The sequence below is a fragment of the Garra rufa genome, chromosome 2, assembly GCF_049309525.1.
Source record: "Garra rufa chromosome 2, GarRuf1.0, whole genome shotgun sequence".
NCBI classification, from domain to species: domain Eukaryota; kingdom Metazoa; phylum Chordata; class Actinopteri; order Cypriniformes; family Cyprinidae; genus Garra; species Garra rufa.
In genome coordinates this window covers 46,580,230-46,603,539 of record NC_133362.1, presented here as the reverse complement: position 1 = coordinate 46,603,539, position 23,310 = coordinate 46,580,230, and the positions used below count along the sequence as shown (strand labels likewise).

The 23,310-nt window shown below is 37.1% G+C and overlaps 1 protein-coding gene across 1 annotated transcript in view; it reads right to left on the bottom strand.

Moving 5' to 3' along the window:
- Positions 1-23,310, bottom strand: part of pcsk2 (proprotein convertase subtilisin/kexin type 2) — a 49,879-nt gene that overhangs the window by 14,416 nt on the left and 12,153 nt on the right. The window contains exons 4-7 of the mRNA XM_073835243.1: positions 23,192-23,268; positions 16,050-16,138; positions 13,489-13,664; positions 7,388-7,603 (exon numbers count right to left, since the gene is read on the bottom strand). Of these exons, the coding sequence (XP_073691344.1) occupies positions 7,388-7,603; positions 13,489-13,664; positions 16,050-16,138; positions 23,192-23,268 (558 nt within the window). The remainder of the gene's footprint in view (positions 1-7,387; positions 7,604-13,488; positions 13,665-16,049; positions 16,139-23,191; positions 23,269-23,310) is intronic.

Sequence of the window (23,310 nt, the reverse complement as noted above, 5' to 3'; positions counted from 1 at the left end):
GAGCATGGTGGAAAAACATCAATAAGTTAAATGAACATGAAGAAAAAGTATACTGTAAAAACTATATTTTTAAAAATGTAAAAAATAATTTGAAAACATAAAACTTTTTTTTTTATTCAGTGTGTTTCATGTTGTTTCTTTGTAAATTGTAAAATTTATCATTTTCTAAATGAATACTTTTTTACACTCTTTTTTTTAGTTTAGAGCTAGAAATGATTTGTTCTTGCTCATTTTGTTGTGCTGGCCTAATGAAATTCCTCTACTGTGTGACTGTTTTGAATTTGTTTAAATGCAATTCAGTAAATTGCACCTCATGTGCTGTTTGTTTGCCAGTTTACACTCCAGCTTATCAAAGAAATGGAAGTCAAATCTCAAATTATGAAGTTTGTAGATCATTAACAGAGCTTGCAATGAAGCACTTGGCTAGTTTGAGCGCAATAAGGAAAACCCTACAAAATCCCAAAGCTTTGTTCGTCACCACAACACTTTGAGCTAATGTCGACTTTGGAGTTGGCTGGCATTTCATGATCTATCAAAGGCAGGAGATGAAAGAAACATCCATATTTAGCCTCCAGAGATGGATGTTTGTACTTGTGACCAATTTTGACTGATGTAAGCAAACCTCACTAAAAGCAATGAGATGAAAGCCAAAAAATTAATTATTTAGTGCTTTGTTTTATTTGATGTAGGCCTAATCTGTGTGAATATATTTGAATGAATACTGCAGTCTGTCAAAAATATTGGTTAATAAATCTGGTGTATGTGTTTTAAAAAGCTGTTGCAGGTATCATGTTAGCAATGAAGAAACATCTATAAAAGAAATCCAGATGGCATCCATCAAGTCAATTGCTTCACAATGTAATCACTGAATCCCCAGTATGAAACACCTGTGAGTAAAACACTAACACTAAACATTAATAGCAAGACATATTATAGTTTCTGTTACTAACCCTCTGGTTGTGTTCGGATTCCTGTCACAGCTTGGATGTTACCGGTCAAAAATGACAGGACTCCAGACAACTGCTTATAAATCTCTCATTATGCTATATTATCACCTTATATTGGATTAAATCTTTTTGTCAACTTGTTTTCTTTCATTTAGGACTGGTTTTGTGTTTCTATTTGCGACTGATTAATCAGGCCTCATTTATCTAAAAGTAATAATAATAATAATAATAATAATAATAATAATAATATTAAATGTAATAATAATAATAATAATTTTCACAACATGAGATAAAAAAATATAAAAAATTGCACTGTATCTCACAATAGTGTGCTTTAATGATTAATCAGGAAGTTTGCTTTTAAATGCTTTTATTTTGTACAAAATTGCAAAAAGCCATACTTGTGGTGTTCCTGCTCAAAAATGACTCCAAACAATTGCTTATAAATCTCTCATTATGCTATATTATCACCTAATGTTGGATTCAATCTTTTTGTCAACTTGTTTTCTTTTTTATTTAGGACTGGTTTGTGTTTCTATTTGCAACTGATTAATCAGGCCTCATTTATCCAAAAGTAGGCACCTCATGTATTGAGTGAAAGCATTTTTTGTGAATAATTTTCACAATATAAGATTTTTTTTTTTCAATTTGCACTGTTTATCACACTAGTCTGCTTGAATGTTTAATCAGGAAGTTTGCTTTTAAATGTTTTTATTTTGTACAAAATTGCACAAAATCACATGTCCAGCCATTGAAAGTGAATCCAATATTTGGTGATAATACAACATAATGAGAGATTTATAAGCAATTGTTTGGGGTCCGGACATTTTTGACCAGGAACACCACAACTGTAACTAGGTGAAATAAAACCCACCAAAAATTACGAAAATTAAAAAAAAAAAAAAAAAAAAAAAAAACTGAGAAGTACGTATACCCTGTGTGAAGGAAGTCAGGAAGTTTGAGTCCAATGCGATAACATTAACTAATATTTCTGGGTCAATTTGACCTCAACACAAACCCGAGGGTTAAAGAAATTATTCACCCAAAAATTTAAACGCTGTCATTATTTATTCATCTTCATGTTGTTCCAAACATGTCTGCTGTATTTTGTATATAATATTGATATTATTAAAACTATTTAAATAGTCTAAAAAGAAAAAGGTAATCATTTGCCATTTGTCTTCTGGTTTCCCTTCTTCCATTCAGTGCTCAATCAGAGAAAGGCGATAAACTGGTATCTCACGACACCGAACCCAAGCTGCGGACAAACACGAGGCAATTCCTGTCTTTCCATTGACACGGATGATCTCTGACAGACTAACTACAGTCTTCATCTCAGATGCTTTCTTTGAGTCTGAAGATACGCTCTGATTAAGTTCCTAGCTGAATGCATCCCTCCGATTCCATCTGAGAGTCATTGTTCAGACACTAAAAGGATGAAACAATTAACTCCACGTCATTTTATCACTGTCATACTCTGTATTATCGCACTGCAGAAATAGTGATTGTGTGTACCTCTGACACCTATGCACACTCTTGCACACTAAATTGGATTTTTTTGTAAAAATGTTGTTCCAGACTTAATATGGCACTTGGAACCTTCCTTAACCTGATTTCAACTCAGAAAATTAGGGACACATATATCCCACAGATGATTCCCTTTCACAACATCTTTATAATTTCTTTTTGTTATAAAAATAAGGAGAAGTAGGATATAAGAAGCAGATAGAATATAAAAATACATATAGGAAAAGCAGCAATTACAGGGCCAAGAACACCACAGGGAAAATGAAGAGCTAAGCATGGCATGGAGCACCAGATCAACTGCAACAATGAGTAAGAGAAGCCATTTTAAGATGATTTTAGTCAGAATGACAGAAAAAATAGTGTAGAACTGCTAGTAATATAATTTTATAGCTTATCACTTTTGACTAACAGGTGGTGCCGTTATCAAATCGATGTGGTATGTCTAGTGGTGACAAAGGCACACACAAAGTTTGGTGTCATTATGTTAAAGCTTTGCAGAGATAAAGCCTCAGAGTCATTATGGCATCAAGCCTTAAATTTGTAGTGGCGCTGTACAATAACGGTTTCATCTATCAACATGAAATACATAACTTTTTTGTCAGCAAAATCTGAAGATGATCTGACTCGAATTTGGTGAAAATCGGACAAAGGTTCTAGGACAAGTTTGAAAAAGTGCATTTTCAACATAAATCAATATGTCGGACAGGAAGTTCGGCCAACTAAGGAATATTTTGAGTTTCACCAGTTTCATTACAATAGGTTAATGCAATCTACAGTTATTAGCATTTTTGGAAATTTCATAATTAATAGTTAATGAATGGTTTATTACTCATACTGTTACCAAATTGATGTGGTGTAATCAGTGGGAGGTGACAATGCCACATTTGCCAAAATTTGGTGCAAATATCTCAAAGCTTTGCAGAGTATTACAATGACGACGGAGATGAGGATCCAAATGCAAGCTTTTATTAAACAGATCGTAGTCGACAGGCAGGGTCAAAAACACCAGCAAACAGTAGGGATGTAACGGTATTGTAAATACCGTCGTACCGCAATAGCAAATTTTTTCGATACTACCGTGGTTGCATGACTCGATAAAACGATAGGTCTTCTGAGAAAAGTTAGCTCAGGCGAATGGAGCGAACGGGAGGTAGCGGGAACTACAATTCCCATCAGCCCAGGCGTGGCCATCATCCTTTGCGGTCTGTTGTCGCAACAGAGTATGTGAGCGGAGTGAAGCGGTGTGATTCTGAATGGAGGGAGGAGCGGATTTTTGAAAAGTCGGAGCGTCGTGGTTTTAACTCGCTCCAAGACTGCTCCACCACCGCTCCATCATGAGAACAATTCATGCCAACGGTCCGTAATATAACTGCATATTAAGCAGGAATTCACATGCTAAACATATTTCGCTCGATAGAGATGGATCACTCAAATCAGAAATAATGTGAAGGCTATGATGACGGCAATGAACATCATATGAGAGGTAAATTATAGTTCACAAGTTGGTTCTTTCTAGATACTTAATATTTTCAGGTGAAAGCATCATTTAAATAGGTACAGCACTTATTGACACGCAATCACTCTGTTAATGCATTAAAACAAATGTAATGGTATCCGATTTCGAATGAGCAGAAATCTGTAAGAAATGCAGCGACCCATAAGTAAAATAACTGACGAAAAATGTATTTTTATTTTCATTACAAACTTTGTACTGCATAAAGCAGCAATTATACTATTTTAATGCTGATGTTATTAGCTTGGAAGCTGGAGCGGAGTGATTATTAAATGCACAGAGCGCGGAGGGGAAATTGTTGCCGCTCCACTCCGCTCACATACTCTGGTCCCAAGTGAGAGGGTTTTTCCTGTTGCAGGGGACATTGTAAATGCCCAGAGATCCCAGCTTTTACCAGATAATGTTAATATGCTAATTTTACTTAAAAAAAAACCTGTCTCTGTCTGAATAAGTGAGTGTGTGAGTGAATGAGGTGATTGTTCTCAAATACTCATTCAGCACATGGGCCAACTGCAATAAGTAGGCTGCTATTTTTATTTTTTCATAGTTTTCAAGAATACTAAATTGAAACTTTAATTATTTTTTTTTACATGGTTTAATAATTTTTTGTTATTAAAATTGAAGTTCCTGTTTCAAAGTGATAGATGGCTAATTGTGTGCCATTGATATGTTCAGTGTTCATGTAAACTGTTTAATAAGCACTTCTGGCACTTTTTTTCAGTGTCTTCATTAGTTTTGTTTTTCCTGTAAATGATTCAATAAATACCGTACCGTGACATTCATATCGAGGTATTACCGTACCGTGAAATTTTGATACCGTTACATCCCTAGCAAACAGGTACATCCAGGACAAGACAAAAGCGTAATCCAGTAGTACAGGCGAGGGTCGAAATCCAAATGAGCAGTTCAAAGTAACAAAGGAAAACAAACAAAGAAACAAGGGAAAACTAGACTAGGACTAGAAACAAAACAAGGAAATAACTAAGGAACTAAGATACACAGAAACTAGCAAACACTGGAAACTGGGAAAACAAGGAAAACGCTTGGTAGAGTTAGCTAGAGCAAAACAATACTTTGCAGGGGTCTGTTTGGCATGGCCCTGCTTAAATGGCTGACAAACAGGAAATAACCAGAGAAGCAGCAGAGGGAGTGGTAACAGTCAGTAAGAAGCAGGGGTTCCCTCTGCTGGCCTGGCGTAACACAGAGAAACTGCCTCTGATGCACTTTGGCATCTGTCCAGCAAATTTGTTGGTGCGTTAAATAAAGTTTTGTAAATCAACATGAAATCCATAACTTTTTGTCAGCATGGTCTGAAGATGATCCGAGTCAAATTTGGTGAAAACCGGACCAATGGTCTAGGAGGAGGTAGGTTTTCTACATTAATCAAAGTGGCGGACAGTAAGTTTGGCTAATTTTGGCATAAGTGGTATCAATGTTCTCGGCATGACCCAAGGAATATTCTGAGATCATTTTCATTACAATAAGCCATTTTCATCAGAAGTTATTAGCATTTTTCTAATTTTTTTCATGTTTTCACAAGGTGGCAAAAACTTTTTGAGTACTGTAAATGCACGGTGGCGAAGACACATACTGAGTTTGTAACGATATGTCAATGCGTTCGTAAAATATAGCATTTTATGACAAAATTCAAAATGGCTGACATGGAATAAATGAATATGGTTCGACTCGGCATGCTCCTCCAAATCTAATGAGACCAGTTTTTACATTTTTGGCCAAACTATTGAGAAGTTAAAAGCAAAAATAGCCTTTTTTCATATCTCCTGACCACTAGGTTGCACTGCGCCGAAACACTGAAGGTTGCCTCAGGTCATGATTGTTATAATACACACCAAGTTTGGTCTCAATACGCCAAACCGTTGCGGAGATATAGCCTCACATCAATTTTTGCGCGCTTTTCGTAGAATTTGTTTGTGTGTTATTCGAGAACGGTTTGACTAATCAACTTAAGTTCCATAACTTTTTGCCAGCATGGTCTGAAGATGCTCTGAGCCAATTTTGGTGAAAATCAGAAAACTGTCTAAGACGAATTTGAAAAAGTTGTTTTTTTTTTTCAAACAAGTTAAAAAAAAAAAAATAATACTAAATCGTACTATTTTTTAAATATTGGTGTTCATTCGACTCATTCGGGGGAAAAAATTAAAAGAATTTTGATTCTGTACCTTACTGTTCAAAAGTTATTAGCATAAACATGAGTAAAACTTTAGACAAGTGGTGGTGCTAGACAGTTAGAGTTAGAGACTCCAAATTTACTATGGTTAATATTGAGATTGTCCTCTATCGGTGTGCCAATTTTTTACAACTTTCCCGCAAACGGTTCTATGGGGGGGCCATAGACTTCCAGAGTGGAAGAAGAATAATAATAATAGGAATTCTAACAGATACAACATACACCTTCTGTGCTTGGCCCCTATATATATATATATTAGGGGTGGGCATAGATTAATTTTTTTAATCTAGATTAATCTAGATTAAATCTTGAAATTAATCTAGATTAATCTAGATTAAAATGGCTAATTTAAATTCTGCTGAAGGCATTCAGAATATGTGTGCTACCCAAATAATGACTAAAAGTAAGTCTTTGAAAACGGGTTTCTCAAGCCAGGTGGCGCATTAGACCAGGCGCTCATCTCCTGTTTCCAAAATGCATTACAAACTGCTTGACAATTGCATTTACAACACAATTAACTATACAAACTTGTGTAACCAAGTACTTCTGCGCAAAAGGCTGTACGACGTGCGCGTTCCCGTAAAATACACAGGCGCGCGGGTATGGATAGCCTATCTGCGTGCATAGTCTTCCAATAAACTGCGTTGGTTTTAGAAGCGTCAATTCAGTTGTTGCATATAGTTTAATGTCTTTATTTCGGGATTATCAAAGTAAATTATAACTCAAACTTGAGATTTTCAGCAGATTTTCACTGGGGCACGTGCCAGATTTTCACGTGGGGCACGTGCATCCATGTCTGCGCGTCTCATTTGATGTGGTAATTTCACAGAAGTTGAAGACTTGTTCTCGCCCCCTACAGTGCAATTCAACTAGATATACGTCATCCGCGCTAAAATATCAAGGTGAAAGTCATCATATCTTGCGTAGTGTAGACCCAGCTCCCAACCCAACTTTGAGAATAGATTAACGGCGATATTTTTTTTATCGCGCGATATGAGTCTCACGTTAACGCAGCACGTTAACGCCGATAACGGCCCACCACTAATATATATAGATATATATATATATATATATATATATATATACACACTGTTTAGTATGTTTTAAGCCAGGAAGTGTAAACCTCATAAACCATGTTTGCGTTGTAGTGCCCATGTCATTATACACATTTGTGTCCTCATGAACCATATATACCAGAACACACACACTCACCACGCCTGCTTCAGGGTTCCGTTTACGGCCGTTGCTGAAGGTGGAGGCGAGGGTGGAGGAGCAGCTTTCATCATAGAGTGCGGTGCGTCCGTCATTGATGGCCGAGTTAATAGAGATGGTCCACATGCTGGAGGCGTATCCGTCGCAGTTACAGTCGTCATAGCTACCACCGTCTCCGGAGGCCCACACATAGATGCTGCCTTTCCCACCTCGGCCCTGTTGGACACGCAAAGCGGCACGATTACGAGCGGCACTCACACACACCACAGCTCAATAAGCAGCAGTCGACTCTCTTTGATATTACTCTTTAAGAGCCTTTGAGATTTACTCAATTTATCATACAAATTACACTCGCATAACCACAAGTAATTCAACAGAGACATCAGAGAGGCGTTTCAAGACCTTTTAAAGACTACAAGCTCTCCTTTGAGTGTCGATGATTCAGGCACAGGCATTGTGTTTAAGGTTCTTGTCTGAACATATAATTTTGATGCTTTTAGCTGAATGCAAGAGCACTCTTTTCTTTAGGCTTTGTGTTTTATAGTGGCAGGCACCTGTCAGGAGGAAATTTGTACAGTGCAATTGTGATCTTAAAAGGCTGCTTGATTATTGTTATTTGAACAGTACGCAGTGATTTACCATGCTAACACATCAAGGAGCGATTATGGTGCTTCCAGAGCCCTGGGCACCAGCCTCTTTGGAGTAAACAAATAAGAAAATAAGATGGTGTCTTTACATTCTGCAATGGCTACAGAAACTTTACGAGTTCTTGTCATTTAGATTTTATATCAAAATGACTCATTTAGCATCTAATAACTCCAATGATATGTTTGGCAAATGTACCATGTCAAGGGGCTAATAAAACTTGATATAGTTTGCCTGCTAATATGAGGAATAAAGTCTCAACTGTGTCATATAATAAAGTCACAATTACACACCACGTGTTTAATAAATTGCAAGGGTGAAAACAATTTAGATTTCATTGACATCAAAGCTATGCTAAGGTGTTCAGAAGCCATTATTAGAGCTGAAGGAGTGCAGGGACAAATAACACATCTCATCTCTTCAACCCATGCTCATTGAAAAAACGTGCCTTTTGTGACATTTCTGCTAAATGAGTTGCATTGTGCACGTTCTGCAACACATACAAATGTCCAGTGAGTGGCCTTAAAATTGTATTCAGTTACTCAGATGAATCAAATTAATGTTAGTCTGGATTTGTTTCATTACATTGGTTGTTGTACATATCGCAGCAACTTGGATCTAGTAAGTGACGCTAAATATTTAAAGCTTTTTCGCATTTGAACCACCTACACTAAACCTAATCAATAGTCTTAACAAAAAGCAAACACGAGATAACACATTTGCTGAAGCAATCATGTCATTTTAGTTCGCTTCAGCTAGTTAACTGATCTCGTTTATCAAGAGATGTAGCTTGTGTTTTATGGGACTCCACAATGCAAGTGCAATGCTTTACCAGGTGCATTACCAAGCAAGTTTACTTCATTTAAAAAACCATCAGATTTTGTGATGCAAACATCAAAATTTGTTTATAAATTATGCACTATGGTAAAAATGTTTTAGGATAGTAAGTCTTTCATAATAAATAATCCGCTCCTGTAATTATAATTAGTTTGAAAAGGAATAAGAGTTGGGTTAAAGAGTATTTTTCCTTCTATTTCTGCTGGAAACTTCTGTGAATTATATGCATAGGTGCTTTTGTGTGTGTGTGTGTGTGTGTGTGTGTGTGTGTGTGTGTGTGTGTGTGTGTGTGTGTGTGTGTGTGTGTGTGTGTGTGTGTGTGTGTGTGTGTGTGTGTGTGTGTGTGTGTGTGTGTGTGTGTGTGTGTGTGTGTGAGTGTGTGAAAATGTAGGGAGACGCATGTTTTCCAATGAGTCTATGTTGCATTTCTTAGTTTATTTCACATTGTGCCAACATTTAAAGGCAATTATGTGAGTGCTGTTTGTCTATTAATATCAATTTTACATTTGTACTGCCTTGTTTTTGGGTGTCTGACCTACAGGGTACTGGCCCCATTGGTCTGGACCATGATCCAATCTTTTCACTTGACTGATTAAATTAATATTCTGGTTCCTGCAAAAGTAAAGAGATCTAACATAACAGACCACAAACAACTTCAACTGGTGAACATAACCTCTCAATTTCCCTCTGTTTTTCTTCCTCTCTTGCTCTTTATGAATGGAGACCTAACAGCTGAACTCTGGAACAATTAGCTAAAACAAACGATTGCGCTTTAAGCACTGCTGGTTTTGTAACAAGTTTTGTTTAGTGTGGGAGGGAGAAAATTTCTTCCAGACAAATTAAGGAACAATTGGTCAAAGAGCAGGAACAGCAGCGTCTCTGCAGCTATTCACACAATGCAGTGTCATGACATTGACTTCAGTATGGAATATAATTACGGGTAGTTTCTATCACATTGCTAGTACATGATTTCTTAGTGTCCCAAGTCCCTGTGATATTCTGGTTTCTAGATATGATTCAGGGTCCATTCTCCAACACAAGTTTGTGGGATTATTCGTCCAGTTTTTTATCAACTGGACAAAATCCTAAGCCTGATTGCAAGGAACAGTAAAAGCACAGCTCTGCACAATAAGCCGCATGATTTGAGGTCAGTCAAAAGTCTTAAAAGTTTTTATGGTTGCATTTGTATGGTTGCTTTTCACTCTTTCAAAGTGGCTTTACAGAGAAGTCTCTTTCAAATCCCCCATGGAGCAAGACAAAGGTAATTGGTGGAGTGAGAGGAGGAAGAACATTTGAGAAGAGCCAGATTCAGCTTAACTTCTTCTTTAACCTTTGTGTTTTATTTTTTTTATTTAATTTTATATTTTCCTGGAAATGCAAGTTAGTGACTTACTGACTTGTTCACACAAGGTATAACAAATTTCACAAAAAAAGGAATCATTTAAAGATTTTTTCCCTACCTTGTTATACTTTGCTTTTTGCAAATCTTCCATTATGCTTATGCTAGATTATTACCAAATACTTTGATTGATTGATTGATTGATTGATTGATTGATTAGTTTTATTTCCTTTTTTTGAAACTGATTGATCATAGGCCATATTGATCTGAGTTTATGCATTATGTTTTTGAGTGACTATTGCCAAAATTACATTTTACATTTCAAAATCTAAGGCGCTTAAATCAATTAGTTCCTCAAAGTAATACAAACCTGTGGTAATTAAAACTAATAAAGCATAATGAGAGATTTACAAGCTATTTTCAAAAGGTAATTTTTAACAGGAAACATTAGATAAAGGATTTTCAGCACAAAACAAGGGTTAAATAATTGGACGTGTTACATCTACTACAAAATGTATAATGCAGGTTATATATTTTATTATTTGAATTATTTGCTAGTCTAGCTGGTGGACCAGCATTACTATGGTGCTCAACGGCAACACAGAAACTCATCAATCAAAGATCAGCACATTAAAGGAATGTTCTTGCTTTATTTTGTCTTTGTTTCCATTAACAGCATCTGTGGAAAGTTTGTTACCATAGAAAATCATCGGGACTGATCCCAGATTACTTCTACAAAGCCATTGTTCCAGAGGGTTTAAAAGCAGAAATGTGAGCACTGTCCTTCAGGTAGGTATACCGACATGAATTCTAGAGTTTTCTCTTTCTTCTATCATTGTGTTAGCCTGGAAAAAATCCAGATGCATATGAAAAGCCAAGTCTAACTCGTTCATTGTAGCATCCAAAGCCGTTTCAAACAACTGGTGTTCATCTGTAGCCATCTTTCAATGTTTACTAAATGATTCCGGACATCGCAGCGCTGTCATCATCAGTTTAGCTTGCCTCTGGCCCGCCTACATCAGATTCACCGATTTGATTGGTTCCCAGAACTGCTTACGTAATGCAGTAACGTGCATCATTGCTCGATGCCAGAATGTCTTGCAGAGACAATTCAAATTGTGCTCTCGCGAGACCTCTGGATTTCCAGGGTATCACTGTGTGCATTTTGTATAATCATGTGTGTGTAATCATACCATGTTACAAGGACATCACACTGAGAAAGACTGGATATAACAATATACATCTATTGCAATGCCCCATGTGTTTCCATTGTACTTGCTGTACCGCAAATGTTGACTGACATGTCGAGATGATTTTCTGTGGTAACTGACATTGTGCCAAACATGCTGTCACCAGCAGCCAAACCGCAATGCTGAACTGTATCTAGAGCTTTATTAGCAGTCTGTGTGGCACCCTACAAATAAATGAATGAAGCATACAAAAAGTGTTTGCCATCTGACCCTCATAATGATTAAACAGTGCTCAGTTTTACTCCCAGGCTCAACCTCAGCCCTCTCCAACCGCAGTGAGGAAGCCTGAGGGACAGACGGGGAGAGAGAGGGAGTCTTCACCCATCACTGCTATTCTTGTCCAATCTGATTTCAATTGCAAAGGGCTGTTCAAAACACACAGCGATTACTTTGTGTGATGCCTCGGCTTGACAAGTGGAGCGCCCTCATAAATCCTGCTCAGCAGAGGAGCGCTCAGCGCCATTTATACCCATTAGCCAAGGCAATTTGTGAAGGCAGCAGTCACGGACAGGGAATGTGCAGCTAAATGACACATTCAGTGTGAAGCGACAAGACTATGCAAGGTTGACATATGTTGGAGAACTCCTGGAGAGTCTTGGAAAGCCAAAGCTATTTTGAAATGAGGATTCATGCATGCAATGCATAGATACCTTTGAATGCTTGTGGTCTGAATAAAAAAAAAATGATTGAAATTTTGTTAGTACAAGACTGTAAAAATGCTGTTGTAAAAATCTGTTAATTAGCTAATGGTATGTACCCTATGTATGTGTACAATTTGTTCAGGACTGGTTCATATTACAGGGGCACTTTAGCATCATTGAAACAAAAATGTGGAGTAGGACAATTATTATTCTAGAAATGAATGGATTTGCAGCATTTGCTTAAAGAGATAGTTCACCCAAAAATGAAAATTTGATGTTTATCTGCTTACCCCCAGGGCATCCAATATGTAGGTGACTTTGTTTCTTCAGCAGAACACAAAGATTTTTAACTCAAACCGTTGCAGTCTGTCAGTCATATAATGGCAGTCAATGGGATCCATGGCTTTGAGAGTCAAAAAAACATACACAGACAAAACTAAAATATTACGTTTGCTTGCTTGTTGATTTTTCACAGACTCCCAACTTTTGAGCCTGATCGATTGAAGTTGTGGTTGCTTGCTCTTAGTCACGCACCGGCTGTTGTGAACGAGCTCAGGACAGTTGGACATTGCGGTGGATCAGAGGTAAAAATGATATAAATACTGTTCAGTTTCTTGCACAGAATGATTGTTTAGTGTGTTAAGACCTTAATGTATCATCACAAGCCGCAGGGTTTAATTTGGTTTTGTCTGTGTGTGTCATTGACTGCCATTATATGACTGCCAGACTGCAACGGTTTGAGTTAAAAATCTTCATTTGTGTTCTACTAAAGAAACAAAGTCTACAAACTTTTTTTATGTAGCCATGAAACTATATAGCCAAAATCCTACAAAAATCCGTTGGCATGACTTATCGCGAGAGGAAAAAATTATGTTTCAATCACATAACAATGGCTAATGGAAACGCCGTCATTTCGCAATACTTTTTAATTGACATTTATAAAATAGCACCAACATCTTGCTCAAATCTGTAATGGAAAAGCAGCTACTGATTACACTGATATTTGCCATTCAAAGCATAGCCAACACTGACAACGTCGTTGTAATATCTGCATACTGAACTGTGATTTGTCTGTGGGATATTATATAGACAGAAACATTTTATTCTAGAAAAGAATATTCTAGTTCTACTAGTGAAACTGGATTTATTTGGATTTTAAATCTCTAAATGCACTCATATTTTCCAAAATGCAGCATTATTTGTCCAGTCTGTTGTTAAAGTTGATCTAAAGTGGCAGAGAGACCAGGAGGACTCTGAACTTCAGGTTTTTATGTGATTGAACCAGATGTTACAATTTTCTCAGGTGATACACAAGGGAATCAATTTAGCTACGCTTATCCTGTGAGAAACCCCTGTGGCTTTTAAACAGGACTGCTTCATCTGAGGTACCTTATTGACTCCGTCCGCCATGGCCTGCAGGGTGAGCTCACGTGGGCCGTCCACCGTTTTGCCGTCATCGGTGGGACCCCAGCTAGCGCTGTAGATGTCAATAACCTGTGGCATGTGGCTGATGGATGAGGCCTCGATGATGTCCGTCATGAAGGGCTGGTCCAGCATACGAATGCCTGTGAAATGGCAAGATTGTGAAGATGGGAACAGCAGGAAAACCCTTGATGTTACTCTATTCATGCTGTGCAGTGATGAGTGGAGGGGTGAAAGCGGTTGAAATTCACTGGCGACAACTAAAGGTGACTGCTTTGGTGCTTCATCAAGCACAAACGAGATTTAACCTTAATTTTGATCAAGATCAATTAGTATTCTAAGTTTACTTGGCTTGTAGCTGTGTTTAATATTTTAATAAAGTTTTGACGTGGAATAGTTTAAAAAAGAAGTCAACTTTAAGTTCATTTTATTGAGAAAACTTAAGTAAAGTTCAAAGCTGCATCCCAAATGACACATTTATACACTATGTACCTATGCTTAAGTAAAATGAGAGTTTGATAGCCCCCCTTCCGCTTTGTAATTAAAGCAGTGATATCTAAGTGCATGAAGTGTCCTACATTCCTCACTTCATAGTTTCAGTTAGTTAGGTGCATCATCAAAAGTGCACTTTTTTCATACTATTCACAAGTATTTACAAGTATGCTTTATGTAAAGTATTAACTATAATAATAGTAAATATATTAAGCATAGTATAATAGTAGTAAGTATACTAAGATCAGTTCACTAGTAGTATGTGTCTATAGCTGCGTTTACATTACCCTTTAAACTGAAAATGGAAATATGTCAATTGAGCCTCTGAAACCATTTCGGGTCGACCTTGTTAACTTCACTTCATCATAACTTTTTTTTTCACCAGTAGGTCAAAAAATTTTGTCCAGTCGTTTTTGTGCATATCGGTCCAAAGATCATCTGAGCCAATTCTCAGAATAATTTGACAAATTTTAGCAAAAAGTAGCAAAAAAACTGAATATTGTACTTTTCAAAATGGCCATCAGCATGAAGAGAGGAATCAGGTGTATTAAGTTTCTACAGAAAAGAGTTATAACCATTTGAATAGTGAATATTTGAACTGCTGGTGGTGCTATAGAGTTGGTCCTAGGGACCTCAAAGTTGGTCAGATCACTATCCATGGCCATCACTACAAGTGTGCAAGTTTTCATCATTTTCCTATGTTCCGTTCATTGGGCTGCCATAAACCCCCCAGAGCAAATAAAGCGGAAGTCTCGCACATTCACAGTAAACAGCTTACTTCTGCACTGAAAAATAAGGTAGATACTGCATGTTTAAGCTTAAATCCACGTATGAAGGCACTCCAGGAATATCACTACTGTGTGCCATGAGACATCAGCGGCTGTTTGATTGAGACTCGTTATACTGACCTTGGAAGAAAACCTTCTGTGAGCTGAAGAGGTAAAGCTAGAGCCATGTGTGTGTCCCTTTGTGAGGGACAAAAGACTTTCACTGGCTATTAGTTACTCTCCCTTTCTTTTGTGGCCTTTTGAAAAGAAAAAAAAATCAATGTGCTGCAGAGCGTAAATGATGTTTTTATTGATGCTGCCGTTGCTGCTGGATGTTGTGGAAGAGGGGAAGGGTAGAAATTATCAATTGAGCTGATATTCCATTAGGCTAAGAAACAAAACGATGTCTCAAAGGGAGACAAGTCATTCATCATATTTACTGACTGCACAGAACAAACCCGATAAAGCATGCAAGCATTTTAAATAAGGCACTTTCTTGATAGCATCCAAACACATTAATGTAAATATTGTTTCCGAATTGAATCTGCTTCTTGATTGTAACATTTGAAACATACATTTTCTGTAAAGCTGCTTTTAAACATTATGCATTTAAAAAAGTGCTATACAAATAAACATCGAATTGAATTGCATGCTGGATTTGTCTGCATGTGTAATGAAATATATGTTTTTGATATGATTAAGTTCATTTTAGAAGCAGCTTCTGCACAGAAGCAGTTGTTGTGATGTCATGTTGACGCAAGCAAGCCTATTAATCCAATAGTCAGTACAAACAGCACAATCTCGAAAAAGCAGGAGACAGGAAACACTATTACCAACAACTTTCAATAGAAAAAAAGATAAAGGCTGCCTGCTAAATGTCGCTAGATGACGTTGTACTGGTGGAAACTAGAAAAGGTTTGTCCAAGAAGTCATTTGTTTGAATAAAATCACTAAAGTAGTCTGAAAATGTATCAACTTGACAGGAAACTATCAGAAAGACTTGGACTTCTGAATTCATCTTCAAATAAAAGCAGAAGTTTCAACTGCATCCTCTGAAAATTTATCAGCAAGAACCAAATGCAATCTTTGCCATTGCTGATGTGCTATGACAAGTGCCTATTGTCTGATTTGACAGTTCTTTTCTATTTTCTTCCTTGCAACGCCTACTCTCATCTACTTTCAAGACAATTTGCTTGACATCTCATATATTGTTAGGTATGTTAATGTTATTATGAGGTCATCGCTGTCAGAACCTATCAGAAACCTTACCTGCTACCTTGGAGCTGTAGGCCACGCCCACCCCACAGATGTTGTTGTTTGAAACCGCAGACACCTCTCCAGCACACCTGGTTCCATGACTGAAAAACACCAGTTGGAGATCACATATTTCACAATGGTTTCATATGATAAATCAAAATAATCTGTGAAATAATCATGCATGTGGTAAAATGTGGTATTAATCTTTCTGTAGTTTAAGCTCGTGATGAGAGAAACAAACCTATTCTAACCCTTGAGTTCATTGAACCAATTGCTGTGCAAATTATTTCAGGCCAAACACGCATAAAAACAGCATTTACAGACAATTGCAAATATTTTATTAAATGGGTAATCTATTAAATGTAATCAACAAATATTAAAATATCAGTAAATATGAATTGTCTATATATGTTTTTTCCCCCTTTTTTTATTAACTCCCTGTGGTTGTTTTTCTTTGCTTTATGGAGGGCTTGGCTAAACAGGTTAGTAAGAGACTAATAACTACAAATACATTATTAAATATAGCTGCAAGCAGCGATTACGGGGCCAAGCCACTGAAAGGGCTGTAGTGCAGCACAAAGCAGGAAGAACAAAAACAGAAGAACTTCAATGAACATGAAAAACAGCCAGTTTGAATGAAAATGAACAGCATGGATAAAAACATTTATCCATAAATTTTATAAAGCTTCATAACGCAGGGTGTGCCACTCAGTTGACACACGTTCATCAGTCTCCAGAAGAGAAGTTTAGGAGTGAGAATGAGCTCACAAAAGCACGACTTAGCATTGTAGACAGATTAGCATGCTAAGCTAACTTAATGATAAAGTAGCTTATGGTTAACCTGATAGCTAAAGAGCCACATTAGAACAAATGGAAACTATTTAGCATGCTAACCAATAAGCTAATGAGCTAAGCTAACTAGCATAAATCAACAAGCAGAGGCATGGTCAACTTTGGAGAGATATTTCTCTGGGAATGGTAGTGAATATCAAAATTTGGGGAATTTTGAGCCAATTTTGGAAAGAATTGGATCAATTTTCAAGGAGGAGTAAGAAAAAAACTAAATACTGTACTTTTCAAAATGGCCGCAACTGTAATGGGTGGAGTCTTAATGTAAGCTACTAAATGTGATGAGCATGAGGAGAGGAATCAGATGTACTAAGTTTATTTTTTCTAGAATTATGGGTTCAAGAGTTATTATCATTTAAATTTTGAATTTTGAACTAGTGGTGGCACTATAGAGTTGGTTCTAGAGATCTCAAATTTGGTCAGATCACTATTCATTGCCATCACTACAAGTGTGCCAAATTTAATCATTTTCCTATGTTCCGTTCATAGGGCTGTCATAGACTCCCATTGGACGAAAATAATAATGTAAAAAAAATAAATGTCTACTAGCAATCATAAGATCACAGTTTCAAATGTGCATCATGAATGTAATGCAAGCTGCTTTGGATAAGCTCATATTCCTAATGCATAAATATAATCACAGAATGAGAATGGAGGGCAAGACTTTCATCAAATAACCACAATTTAGTTTTTTTCTTCTTCACTAAAACAAAGTGCATATTAAGATTAATTGAGGCCATTATACGGATAAATATGCACATTTCTCTACATGTGCAAATTCAGAATCTGTCATTAATTGCCTGTAACATGTAGCATCCACAAAGAGATTTAATATATATATATTATAATATATATTATAATAGGCATATAATTTAATACTCCATTACAATGGCAATAAGATGTTTACCTTTTTGCTACCAGATTTTTAAATGAAACTGATTGGCTCAACTGAGGAATGGTAATAGGGTCAATATGTTTATGACACTTCTATGATCAGAATATTACTATATTCCAATATCTGAATTAATGTGCATGTAAATTAAGTCATTGATTTTGACCCTGGCACTGCTTAAAAAACAGCCAGTAAACGCTCAAGACAAGCTTCTAAAATGGTCTGAAGAACAGAGACTCCTCCGGAAGAGCCACAGCAATGCGTCCTCCTCCCCTGCACTCAGACAGACAGCGTTTCTATTTATATATAAGCGTCTGATTATGCTGCAAGTCTGCAGCTCAGATGATATTACTGCTGCTCTCAGCACACGCCCCAGCATGCTTCACACCCGCAACCAGCACTGGAAAAAACACAAGAGCCACTTGTCTTCCGTCTATTAGATTGTGTCTGTTCTTGATGTTCACTGTACAAAACATCAATCATGCCAAGGTTTATCTGTAGTATCTTCCTACAAATTACTGTATTCAGATTTGTAATCGGAAATCAATGCAGGTTATGTAATTTTTGTGTGCACTTATTTTCAGAATTATCCATTCTGAGAAAGACTAACCAGTACTAAGAAAGCCTTGTATAATAAGGCACCAGCCTGACCTCGATCTGTTTTTTATCATCTTGTATCTGAAGTGTGCTCATAAATACAGTTTTTTCAACCAGAAAGGCACAGATATCAGCGCAAAACAAAGCATCTCCCATAAAAGCACAGCAGCTATTAGCATTTATTCCCATGTGTCTTTGGCACGTCTCTGAAGGTGTGATAGTGTGCTGTTTGAGCAGTGCGGCACGCTGACAGAAGGCTTGCCAATCTTCACTGACCTTCCTCCCGTAGGGCACCTTCTGTCCACCATACATACTGTACGCAGGAGAAATATCTCACAAAGCGTAGGCTGCCTGCTGCACAAGCCTCCACAATACACAGCTCTGCAACCAAGCCAAGAAAACATCTACCCTGTGGTTTTGGATACATTTCAGTTTTGAACAGGCTCAAAGATGGGAATTCTGGCTCTCTTGAGCATATATTGCTTTTTAACTAGGTTTAATCAGGCTAGTAATGCAACATTATACTGTGCCTATAGAAAATCATCATACTCTTTTGAAATAGTTACTTTATTTGTTATACAGCCTGAAATCAAACCCCATTCCAAATAACTTTTCCAGCTTTATTTACAAACCAAATGAAAGAAAAAACACAAAAGTTCTGCAAATTAATAAAAAACACACAAACAAAACACTAAAATAACAGGGTTAGAAAAGTCATCAGCTCCTTGATTTAATACTTCAAAGAGCCACTTTTTGTTTTAAATACAGCCATCAGTCTTTTTAGATATGTCTGTACTAGCTTTGCACACCTTGATTGGGGAATATTTGCCCATTCTTCTATACAGAATTGCTTAAATTCAGTCAAATTCTGTGGTTTGCGGCAATGCTCTCTTCAAATTAGATTTAAGTCAGGGCTCTGACTTGGCTACTCAAGGACATTCACCTTCTTATCCTTAAGCCATTTCATTGTTGTTTTGGCAGTATGTTCAGGGTCATTGTCGTGTTAGAAGGTGAATGACCTGCCCATTTCCAGCTGTCTAGGGACGCAGGTTTTCCTCAAAAATTTGGATGTACTTGGCAGCATCCATTTTCCCTTCAGTCCTGACCAATCGCCCAGTCCCAGCTGAAGAGAAACACCCCACAACATAATGCTGCCACCACCATCTTCACAGTAGGTATGGTGTGTTTTGGGTGGTGTGCTGTGTTTGCTTTTCGACAAACATAGCGCTTGGAGTTCAGTCCAAAAAGGTCTCAAAGGTCTCATCAGACCATAGCACCTTTTGCCACCTTTTGTACAGTGCAAACAAGAAAGGCTTCTTTCGTACCACCCTGCCATACAGGCCAGCTTTGTGTTGCTTGAGAGATAGTTGTCACATGCACAGACAGACCAGACCTAACCATAAAGCCTTGTAGGTACTTCAAAGTTGCCTTTGGCCTCCTGGTAGCTTCACTTATCAATACCCTCCTGGCTCTGTCATCCACTTTGGATGGACGGCCTGATCTAGGCAACCTGCTGGTGCTGCCATACACTTTCCACTTCTTAATGCTCTGAACAGTACTCAGGGCTTAGAGCCTTTGAACTTTTTGTAGCCTTCTCCTAACTTTCTACAACTTTATCCCAGAGGTCTTTTGAAAGCATTTTCCCAACCATGTTGAATTCTTTGCCGTACCATGCACTACTAACAGTGGAAGAGATAACTAAAAACCATCCTTATTAGGTTGATTTCTGTAAAAAGTATAACTGTTTTGGCTCTGCATCACTATTAAATGCATGCATGTATCTGCTGATTTTTTTGTTTGTTTGATTCTTAGCTGATGGCTTTTTACTGCTAATGTAAACCCCTCTCTATGTACCGCTAGTTCTCTTATAGACCTACTTGCAGTTTAAAGATAATAGTTAAGGCAATAGTTCACCAATAAAATTTGCTAAAAATGTGCTCCCCCTTAGGCCACCTGAGATTTAGATGAGTTTGCTTCTTTATCAGATTTGGAGAAATGTGTTATTCCATCTCTTGCTCACCAATGGATCCTCTTCAGTGAATGGGTGCCATCAGAATGAGAGTCAAAACAGCTGATAAAAACATCACAATAATACACAAGTAATCCACACCACTCCAGTCCATCAATTAATATCTTGAAACGCCAAAAGCTGCATGTTTGTAAGAAACAAATCCATCCAATAAGATGTTTTTAACCTCAAACTATTGCTTACGGCTAAAATCTGGGTCTAAATTCCATAATAATACTTCCCACAGTGAAAAAGTCCATCTTCTGTTGTCTTTCACATCAAAATCCACCTTCATGTTTGTTTAGAGCTGCTTTGGATCATTTTGGCTTGTAAATGGTGCTTGATCTGTGCAGATGTCTCTCCTAATTCATAGGAGACAACTTTTTCACTTATTATAGATTGTCAATGGTTTGAAGTTAAAAACATCTTAATGATGGATTTGTTTCTTTTGTCTTCGCAAGATGTTTATTGATGGTCTGGAGTAGTGTGGATAACTTGTGGATTATTGTGATGTTTTTATCATACTTTTAGGACTTATTCTGACGGCACCCATTCACTGCAAAGGATCCGTAGTGAGCAAGTGATGGAATGACATATTTCTCCAAATTTGTTCACATAAAGAAACAAACTTATCTACATCTTGAACAGCCTGGGGCTGAAGACATATTCAGCTAATTTTTTTGGTGTACTGTGTGTTCAACTGGACTGCATTTTATGGTGAGATTTTAGTGTCTTCCTTGTCCACACTCACTCACATAAACATCTCTCATTTGTTGAGTTTCAGCATGCGCAGCAGAACAGAGGATCAAATGATTTATTCAGAGAGAGTGGGGGGAAGCATTGATTTAACTATTAAAACTATTTGCATCAAACAAAGCATCAATTAACATTTATTGTGAAGTAAAATCTCCTGAATACTGAGTCCCTCGTCAGAGTTGGCACTGGCTCTGGTTTTGAAACACAACATAAAACGATGGCATGTTTTTGCTCTTAATCTTCACCTCTGGGCATTTTTGGTCAGGCCTACGCTGCTCTGATAAGAGTGCAGAAGGAAAGGCTCGGTGCGCTGTGGCACGACCGCTGTGTTAATGCAGCTGGGCTGAGAGCCAGTCAGAGATGACTTAATGGGGCTACGTGTAAGGAAAATCAATACAGAGAGGCAAGGAGTCCTTCATCCAACCACTGAGAAACACAGTTGCAGGTCAATGCACTGCCAGCCCATGAGGGGTGAAAGCAGCTCGAAATCCTTCAGCATGATATGAGTAATCTTATTTTTTGTATGGCATGTAGTGTACACTACTGTTCAGAAGTTTGGGGTCAGTAAGAGTCCATCTCTCTCACACTTTTTAGAATTTATAGTATTAAAAGTAAAAAAAAAAAAAAAAATACTGTTATTTAGCAAAGACACATTAAATTGATCAGAAGTAGCTAACAACATTTCAAATATTACAAAACATCAAATGAATGAATGCTGTTCATAAAATAATCCTGAAAAATAAAATGTATCACTGTTTCCACAAAAATATTGGGCAGAATAACTGTTCTTTAACATTGATATTAATTAGAAATGTTTCTTGAGGAGCAAATCAGCATATTCAAATGATTTCTGAAGGATCATGTGACACTGAAGACTGGAGTAATGATGTTAAAACTGATCAATTACACTTTAACATATATTCACATAGAAAACAGTTGTTTTAAATTTTAATGTTTCATAATATTAATGTTTTACTGTGTTTGTGATGAGGAAAAATCTGCCTTATTGAGCAAATCCTACTAAGAGACATCTTTCAAAAACATTTAAAAATCTTATTAGCCATAAATTCAATGCTACTGTAAAATAAGTAATAAATAATTAAACTGTTCTTGAATATAGAAATACATGGGGCATTATCTTAACGGAGTGTCTATTTACACTAAGTGCAAATAGCCCACCTTGTTAGCAGAGGCTATTTAGACTAACTCCCCCGTCAATGTGTGATTTGGATAGTCAAAACTACAAAAGATGGCTGTTAATTGTCAGCTCCAGTGGTACAGAGGATAAGTTGTGTTTCACTCTTTTTGATGCAACCAATTCGGGCTCGAATCCCCCTTCTGGTGAACTATTTTTCTCCCTATTTAAATTCCATATCATATCGGAAAGGCATTTATTTTCAATAAAAATGAAGGACATAACTGAAAAGTTGAAAATAAAGTACCGGTTAGGGTAGGTGTAGGGAGGGCTTATTGTCCCAATAAAGCAGTACTATTTAATAAACTGAATTAAAACTATAATTTACACTCAGTACATAATAACTGCATACTGTTTTAATGTACTACAATACTGAGGTGCAGATAATTGCATCTATTTGCAATAAGTATTATAAATATCAGAAAATTATTTCAACATAGTGCAAATACAATCTATAGCTATTTGCACTTAGTGTAAATAGAACCCATTGTTATTTACACTTAGTGCAAATAGCCGCTGCCTTATCTTAAAGCTAATCTCTTTATTTGAAAGTTGAATTTAAAAAAGCATTAAAAAAAGACTAAAAACTAAGAGAGAATTTTGACTCAAATTCCAATTGGACGAGTCACATTCACAGCTGTAAAATAGTAAATATACATACCTGCAACATCACATAAACTTTACATTGTGCTCACTCCATATTTCCATATTTTCACATAACTACATGTTTCTTGCTACTTTCACTTTTCAGATATCCATTCAAACACACATGGCACACAAGACTACAATCACACAGTGCATGCTGTCACACTGCCCCGCTCTACCACCACAGAAAACAGCACCGCTGAGCTCATTACCTGTTAAACCAGTCGTCCGTGTAGCGTGGATACGGGTATGGGTCGTTGCTACTGAAGTCAAAGCTGGCTTCTGCATTCTGAAACATCAACAAGAAATAAAGTATCCATCATCAAGCTTT